General features: G+C 36.1%; 1 protein-coding gene across 1 annotated transcript; it reads left to right on the top strand.

Moving 5' to 3' along the window:
* The first annotated feature begins 66 nt into the window (after nt 1-66).
* Nucleotides 67-6,542, top strand: LOC139142620 (uracil phosphoribosyltransferase homolog). Its single transcript, XM_070712629.1, has 6 exons — nt 67-315; nt 2,991-3,033; nt 3,874-4,006; nt 4,596-4,757; nt 5,137-5,235; nt 5,766-6,542. Exons 1-6 carry the CDS (start codon nt 182-184, stop codon nt 5,870-5,872), a joined length of 678 nt encoding a protein of 225 aa, XP_070568730.1. The 5' UTR covers nt 67-181; the 3' UTR covers nt 5,873-6,542.
* The last annotated feature ends 3,193 nt before the right edge of the window (nt 6,543-9,735 follow it).

Raw genomic sequence — 9,735 nt, 5'->3', positions numbered from 1 at the left:
ATCAATTATTTTAAACATAGTGATTTGCTAGCGGTTGAAATTCCCTAATTCTTTGAGCACAGCGTTTATTTCTTTTGGAACTATATTCTTATCGGTGATGAATATCTGGACGCGTAATCACTGAGGTCACGGTGTTGTTGGGCTTGAGGTCAAATTTTGCGTACAGAATTCGTACATCAGCATGGCTGGCGAGAAGAAGTCAGGAACAACGGATGCCAGGAAGCCAAACGTCAATCAGATGACATTCGGACCGAAAGTGAAAATTCTCAAGCAGAACGACCAAATTAAAGAACTGCAGACCGTCATTCGAGATCAGTAAGTTAACAACGCTTATACATCAGCACACGCTGCCACACACAACATTATTAATAAGGGACTGATCAGTTTCTTCGGGGGGGGGGGTCAACCTGTTTTTGAAATACTCATTTTGGGTGTCAGTGTGTTTTGAATTAAGACATGTATCATACCAGCCACGAATTGCATCTTCCAGTTGCACTTTTTGGCATGCCTTCAAACATGTAACTTTAATAATCAGAGATAAGTAAATTTACTTATGGCTTTATTGAAATTGCATCCCAATTGGGGTCTTGATCATAAAGTAAAATTAAGCAATAACCCACGCCGCAGGAGGGTATACACGAGATTTTGGTACAATGCGCGACATATAGCACGAGCCGATAGGCAAGTGCTATATGGAGCGAATTGTACCAAAATCTAGTATATACCCGACTGCGAAGGGGGTTATTGCTATTATGTTACATCAACTTGCTTGCCTTTGTTGTCTTACTTGGGTATTTTCATCATTCTAAGCACCAAATGCAGAAAACGGACGTCTGAGAGATCGAACATCAGAAATTCTGCGCCCGAGACCGAGCATTTTTATAAGTTGGGATTACTTACAGGCACACAGTATCCTACGATAAATACGCATTACGTTCATATCGACATTGCATTTTATTCGCATGCAACATGAACACTATACTTGTCAAAAAATACCCGCTGAAGTCACACAGAAATGGGTCAAGAGTTCAAATAAAAAGAAAAAAGCAACAATTTTTTTCTTAAATTTACATAAGTAAGAACAATAGTCCTGACTTTTTTGGCATACAAAAATAGATTTGTCTCATTCTGTACCGCATACCGTCGCGACATTCAGAGGTGGCACAATGAAGTTACAGGATCTATTTTTGACGGATAATTTGGACAATAATTGTACCAGAAAGCAAGCAGTTTTGAAATAATCCAGACTTGCGATGACTGCAACTGTGATAAACAGTTGTACAGAGTATGTTGCCCGATGCAGGGAGAGCTGGACGCTGACACTGCTCGTTGCATTTGATGTCAAATTCCGTCGCAGTCGCCAGGAGTCATCCCATTGTTATTTTGAAATTCTTGGTCTACATCGTTAGGACACCCCGGTCTGTTGCAGCCCAAACTTTGGTAAGGAATATCTGACATACCGTTACTGTGAGGAAGTGTCAATTTATTTGTGTATGAACGAATACTATCTTCATTTTAAAGAGCGGTAGGATATATCGCGTCTCGACTCCCGCAATATCAAGCAAAGTGCACGGTGTGCTGACGCCCTAATATTTGTTGTGTGCATCACACCCGAAATGTGCTGCTTCAGATATGTCTTTCATCATTGATCCCAAACACCAAGAGGTGAGTTACAGACCCACACTTTCTCGGTGTATCAAAATTCGGTCTTCGGTCTTCGAAACAAAGTGGAGTATTTCGGTTTTTGTCGAGGGTCTATGGTTTAGATAGGTACGTTCAAATGTACCGACCGGGCAATTTTCGAAATGCTGGTTTAGGGGCCCGTTTTACCACCGCTATCAGTGCTAAAACAGTATTTTAGCATCGGTAGAATGAGCTCTCGTGCAATCAGAATGGCGCATGGTAGCATGGTATAATATAATAAAGGTTTTACATAATTAGTAACAAAACAGTATTAAATAATATATATATATATATATATATATATATATATATATATATATATATATATATATATATATATACTTTTGCCATGAGGAGGGGTCACCTTTGTACTAAAACTATATGGACTGTTGGAAATGAATCCATGGGTACAGTTGGACTTTCCACCACACCACAATCCCTCCATTACCTTTGACCCCACGTACATGTACATCATGTATGTGTGGTGGAGACTGGATTGACTGTGTATTGAAATCGACGTGAGTGCTCTCCACATAAACACAGTTTCACCAATATACTTTTACATCCATTTGCACTGTGTATCACTTTCACAGATATATTCAATAATATTATCAGTGTGCTGTTTTTTATCACACAGATTTCTTTAGGTCGGCAGAACATTAAGATATTGTCGGCCATAAAAGTGTCTCTGGTCCTTGACATTCAGCAAAAGTGATGCCGCTATGCGGTTTTCTTTTTTTACCCCAAACAATGCTGCTTTGGCACTCTTGATACAACAGTTATTGTCTTTTATCACTGGCTGCATAATACTTCCGTTTTCTTTTTAGCATTTTTGGACATGCAAACAGGGATATCAAGGATAGCTGTACTGATGAGTATGCAACCCCTAAAAAAGCCATGAAACGATCTTTTTTGTTTGGCCTTGTATTGCATAATCAAGACCCAAATGATTATCAGCTTACATCAAGTATCTTTTGTTGCTGCTTGTCTGTAGCTGTACTCAGCTCCCTTGGCTGTGTTTATTGGGGATATGGAGCACACTGTCAAGGGAGTGGTTAGGGCTGTAGCCCCCTAGCAATATCTACTGAATCCTAAGTCAGGAATAGTTGCAATCTACCCACAAAATTCCCATGACCTCAGGTTACGGTAGGTTTCACACATTGTAGCAAACCACAAAGGAAATCATCAAAATGCCATGCAATGAGGAATACCAAGAAGTCCAACGTTTTCAACTGGCAATAGAAATAAATGTTCAATCAGTTGTACTATATTTTATATGATAAAGTTTCATTTGTATTACTTTGCAGAACCACCTCCCGAGGAGACTTTGTATTTTATGCTGACAGACTGGTAAATATCAAAACTTTATATAAAACCTTTAAACTCAAAAAAATAATGGAGTCATTCCTCATCTTAGGTCTCTTATAAAAATGCTGCTGTTTTCAGTTGTTTTTTATTTTCACTTTTACATTTAGTGCTTAAGCATCAACTCGGGACATGTCAAAAACAAAGCAATAATGTTTTACATGCAATAGTAATGCTAGCACTGTGTGCATGTAATCCTATAGATAATAAATGTTATACTCTCTGCCACGCCTAACACATGTCATGGTCAATTATTTCAATTGAACACCAAAATAATTGTGACACAGCTGGTTAAGATGAACACATTGGAGGATAAGAGACGAAACATTTCCGTTTTTGATCGTAACAGTTTTGTTTACCTTCAGTGTTCACATAAACTCTCAGATAGTTAACTGTAAGATTTGCTTGGGGGAGCCAGTTTGTATCCCATCATTTTATGGGTGCACAACAGCATTGACAATGAACTTTGTTTATTAAAACGTGGTCTATTAAAGCATTTATGTATCCCTGCTGTAAAAGACCTGTAGTTTGCAGAGTTTTAATGCTAACAATTGACAGTGTGTCAGTGTTGACTGGTTCTTGTCCATTTTGTATCAACTTTTTATTCAGACATTTTCATGATATTAACTTTAAAACATTATTTTCAACTACTTCATTCATATAAGGAATTACAAAATACACATCATATGAACCTTTGGATACTACAATTATTAATTTTATGCTATTAAGTATTACTATTACTGTATAAAACTATTACCAGAAAATGATTTGGGAATATTCTTCTTTAAAAGTCTCATTTGTACATGGTATATTTCCCCTCTACAGATAAGACTGGTTGTCGAAGAAGGTTTAAATCAATTGCCATACCAACAATGTACAGTAACCACACCAACTGGATGCAGCTATAATGGAATTCAGTTCCAGAAAGGCAACTGTGGTGTCAGTATAATGAGAAGTGGTTAGTACATTGTGATGTCATCATGAAAAGTATAATGTCATTATGAGAAGTGCTTTGTGCAAGAGTACATTGTGATGTCATCATGAAAAGTATGTCATCATGAGAAGTGCTTTGTACAATAGTACATTGTGATGTCATCATGAAAAGTATAATGTCATTATGAGAAGTGCTTTGTGCAAGAGTACATTGTGATGTCATCATTATATCATTATGAGAAGCGCTTTGCACAAGAGTACATTGTGATGTCACCACGAAAAATATGGCGTCTTTTATAAGAAATGGTGTGTACAACTGTGTACATGAATGAAGTTACCATACAGAAAATTTAGTGCAAGTCTATTTGTAACCATGCTTGCTTTAAAAAAAATAAATAATTCTCATTTACTGTGAAAAAGAGTGGTTGCTTAATTTTCTAATTGTCACGGTGCAAATAGTTGGTGTGTTCTTGCTATTGTACTTGGTTTGATGAGCTACATGACCATTAAAGCCACTTGGCCAGCAATATCAATGCCTGCAGTTATGTTATTTTATGACTGATTTGAACGCAAACAACATGTCGAATTTTGGAACATTGTGTTTTCTTTTCAAGGTGAGGCTATGGAGCAAGGTTTGAGAGATTGCTGTCGGTCAATACGCATTGGTAAAATATTAATTAAAAGTGATGAAGACACAAACCAAGCCAGAGTTTTCTATGCTAAACTTCCTCAAGACATTGACACAAGAAAAGTCCTATTAATGTATCCAATTTTAAGTAAGTTTGTATTTTCTAGTGTGGTTACACATTTGTTCTGAACTTTTCTCAACCCATAGAGTCTTTCACCACTGCTTTCAAGAGTGTTGTTGGACCTGTGGGACAGGGCATTAAAAGGTTCAAGATTTTCTCTTCAATGTCTATTTGTTATGGAAAGCAAACCCATCGTCATGGTTCATAAGTAAAGTCACATTGTTTAATGTCATTGGTCAATGAGTCTATTCAATTTGTTAACATACAATTGTGCAATATATACTGAAAACATGGGAGCATTTTCATTTCATATCTGATTTTCCTTTACAGACACAGCGATAGATTGCTGGTGTTCATTAACACAGTGATAAATTGCTGGTGTACATTTATTTTTTCAATTCAACAGGTTCAGGCAATACAGTCATCCAAGCTGTCAATGTTTTAAAAGAACATGGAGTGGCAGACAGAAATATCATCCTTCTCAATATATTTGCAACACCACATGGTAATTATAAATTCAAAACCTTTTGATTTGCATAATAACTTTTCCTTTATAATAATAATAATAATAAGAAGAAGAAGAAGAATGGGGTCTTATAACGTTCCTTTACTGTTTGCTGACACTCTAATTACCTAATGTGTGCAATTACTTGGTAATATCTGAGAACTCATGGCCCAATCTCTGTTGTGAAAACAATTTTGCTTTCTCAGGGGGCCTTTCCCGTAAAAGAAAACATAAAAACACCCCCCCCCCTGATCATTCTGATGTGTTAAATTTTGCAGTACAGACACAGTACTCTTCAGTCATGCCAATGAGGCTTTCAGCAACATAATTGTCATGATTAAATAAACAGAATTGGAATCATCAATCTCATTGTACAATGATCTCCTTCATTGAACCACCATACACTGATTCTCTCAACTTTGCTGTGTTTGTTCCCGCAGTCATGATTTTGTAATCTAGAATTTTTTAGATGGATATCAATTTGAATTGACAATTGCATCACCAGCAAAATACACTTTTTTTCTTCACAGCAATCAGAACAGTGATTGATGAACATCCAGAAATTACAGTCCTTACGTCAGAAATTCATCCAACCACACCAAACCATTTTGGACAGAAATATTTTGGTACAGACTAACCTTAATCTTGGCCTGGTGATTTTTAGATGTTGTATATTTTTCTTTTAGTTTACTCCTCTGTACTCAATAAGTCAGTTCAAAACATGTACAAGAATACGGGGATGAAAGATTGTAGACAAGTTACATCAATAATATACGAGGACTATTTACCTCTTCACAGTTTACAGACTGTTATTAGTGGCAAAGCTATATATGTTTTGATATCAAATAACTGAATACGCATTTTCAAGACCAAGTAAGTTATTATGTAATTATTACCACAATTTGCACATTTCAATCTCAGAGTGCAAATTAGAGTCACACCACAAAGTAAGTTCAAAGGTCATGCAATAGATAGCTTGTTATGCCAATGAGGAAGATTTCAAAGAAATAGATATTTATTCAGGAATTAATGCACAACGGACAGTTGACTTTAAAGTGTTAGAATAAAGTACTATTTTGATGATACTTTGTACCAATAGGTGCCAATGTACTCACTCAGGACTCAAATTTATGTGTTCATTTCTGATGGATTATTGTCTCAGTATGCAGAATTTATGAAGCAGACAAAACACAAAGAAAAGCGCAACAGTCTTCTAAAAGGTCAAACGTCAGGTTACAGTGGTATAAAATCAATAAATGACACTTGCATGTTTGCAAATAAATCTGTACAAATCTTAAAACTCTCAAGTATCAATCTTTATGAATTATATTGAGCGCCCTCTAGAACTGTTGGTTTACCCATATCATTAGTGCAATTCTTTCTTTGTCAGAATTTAGACTTCAATGTTGGGTGTCCCCACGGTTGATGGTATCAAATCGATGCAGAACGTTTATGAGTAAAGTTTTTTGACAGAACAAGTGATCTACAAAGAGAGTGTCTATCACCTGAGTGATTAATAAAGAGATATTGTTTGCGGCTGCAATTTGCAAACAGAGTGCCTACCATTTTGAAGGAAATGGAGCTATTGAGCGAGATGTGTCGTTTAAGTTCTCTGTGATTGTCATAACTACTTTCAGTCTTCTTATCATGACGTTAATACCGATACAAATGTTAACAAAGCATAATTGGCTGGGTTAATTGTGATCATTTTAGATAGTATTTGATAATATTAGATACACTGGAGGAGGCAATTAGTAGTCTAGCTTGAGCTAACTTGGCTAGTGTGCAGTTTGAGAATACAGTTATCGTAGCTTTGCACGGTCCAGGTTCAAATAATGAATACTGAATGGAAAAATAGTGCAAGTTCAAAAAAATAAAAGGACTAAATTAGGTAAACAAAAAGAACATCCACCAATTACCGACTGTCTGCAAATCCTTCTTCTTAAAGTGTATGATCATGAACGTCCTGAGGAAAGCTTATTAAAGTATTCACACTGTGCTGATGCCACACAGTTTGTAAATACAACTTTTATTGAGAATAAAACTGTTTTGCCCTTTGTTACAAAGTTTGTTGGAATGTAGTGGTAGGACTACATCTTCTAGAAGCCAGAATCTTTCAGCAAAACTTTCCAATGGCACATCATTCCACCATGAAAATATTTTTGTTTCAATAAAAAGGAACTTGATCATTTTACTAAACTCAAACCGGCATTATTTGCTCACAGTACATTTCATGCTGCAACATAGGATGGCTTGCACATTTCTGACCCAACTATATCTTGAGCCAATACATGCCAAGATAAGGATGCAGCAAATCTGTATTTGGAGATGGCCCTAACCAATGTATTCAGTGTCAGCATGAAAATATTGAAATCCTGAAGTTACTTTAAATCTGATAGGCATAAAAATGCACCCAATTTCTCTGTCATCAGTCTTTATATCTATCCCAAGTTTTAGCGCAGTGTTACTCAAAATCTGCGTTGACAGCTACAGCTTCCACACAATGCAATTACATGTAATGTACAATCATCTGTTCTAGTTAGTTGTTCACGAACAGTAAACTTTCATGTGTTTTTTAAAATTACTAATGAAATTTTTCACAGAAATGAAAATATCTCAATATTGCAGCTTAATTTTCTTTTTTTTTTTTAAATTGGTTTATGAAAACTGTATACACCACCTGTAGAACTAGATTTGAAAGAGGTACTTGTCCTTTGAAAGTACTAAATAATACCAAATGTTGCAGCTTATACACTGTAGTTTTGGGTTTAAAAATCACTTGTCGGATAGATGTCCAGAATCCAAATTTGTTTCAGAGTATCAACATCACACACCCTTACACCTTCAGGAACATTGCCTCTTCTCAAAGAGGCAATGTTGAACTTCATTCCTTTTAGTCGCCTGGTCACACTCAGTGCATACGGCATCCACTTTCTCTCCGTTCTCGCGTACAAATCGACTCGTGCTTTCCCAGTTTTCTCCAATCGCAAAAACACAGGCCACATTGTGTAAATGAGAACAAAGGTTTAGGCATGTTTCTGTATGAGTGTGGTGTGTAATACTGCAGTTATGCTGACATACAATGATACTGGCAATTTGTATTAACATGGAAATGAAGTCACTGCCACACAATATACTGGTACTATCTGTTCTTTGGGGATGCACATGTACGCCAGCTACTTCAAATCTAGCACTGCAACAAGATCTTGACGATGAAGGAAAAATGCATTGATTATCCTTGGGGTATTGACCATGAACTTAATTGTCATAGTCATTTGCTGTACAAACATATGCCAATAATATTGTGGCTAAGATTTAAAAAGTATGGAACTTGATTTATGACTTCTGTTGTTACAAATGGGGACAAAGTCTCACTTTATATCACTATTTCCTGTTGAAAATTAGGAGTCGTAATAGGGCAAGATATTTTCTGTACTTGCTGTAGACATGGAGGTAGAAAGACACCATGATTTATACTACAGTGATCTAGGTCATCCCTTCGGTATTAGAGTAAAGTTAGAAAAGAATTCATAATTATTCTCAGAATCAACTTGTTAACATTCAATTCTGATATGGCTAAGAGTTGCAGAAATTAATTGTACCCTTTAAAGAATGCTGTGAAATTAATGGTTCTACTTTGGGATAAAAGGACACAATGTTTTCGACAGACTTAGTACACCCAAGAGATCACGTAATGGCAGAACATTACAAACAAATCACATGTGGATGCGTGTTTTGTGCTCATGGGTTTGTTTGTACCATGGTTCTTATTCAAATTCCGGCTCAGTTCTGTAGCTGCAATTCCCATTTATGAAATCATGTGTAACTCTCTTTGGCTGAAAGTGATTAATTTATTTGTCACCTAATTTAGAATTTTTAGATGAAGCATATTGGAGCGGAAGATGTCTATTTGAGAAAGTTTCAGCATTAAAATGAATTGTGAAATCCGACAAGTGGATGATGTTCAAGGTCACAACAGTTTCAGTGAAGTTGCAAACATATAGCAAAAGTTTAAATTTACACACAACTCCAATATATAATGAAACACGTGAGTATTTTCAGTTCATATCTGGTATCAATTTAAATTTTAGATGAAGCATAGTCAGGGCTTGAAATTAGCTGTAGTCCCGCGTCCACAGACTACCATTTTTCTCTGGGGCTATGCAGGTTCCTTTAGGTTATCTTAATTAGATGTGTTCAAATTGTGGTGAAAATTGCATGTTTATATTTTGGGGGTAATTTTTTTTATTTTTAGGGTCTATTCAGTGAGGATACTTTATTGACATTTGGGTCAGTCATGACGGAAAACTTCTGAAGCTTGCAGAACAATCCTAGAAATTCTTAGTCTGAAAACAAACACACTGTAACGCAATGCCAGCGGTCATTTCAGTGGTGAAACTTTTTTGTGCTCAGATACTGAAACACAGCTGCATGAAAATATACGGTGTGAGAGGACATAAGGACTTCATGATGGGTAATTTGTATATTAATTGACAAGTT

The sequence above is a fragment of the Ptychodera flava genome, chromosome 10 (assembly GCF_041260155.1).
Source record: "Ptychodera flava strain L36383 chromosome 10, AS_Pfla_20210202, whole genome shotgun sequence".
In the NCBI taxonomy this organism is placed as follows: domain Eukaryota; kingdom Metazoa; phylum Hemichordata; class Enteropneusta; family Ptychoderidae; genus Ptychodera; species Ptychodera flava.
This window is presented reverse-complemented; position numbering and strand designations above follow the sequence as displayed.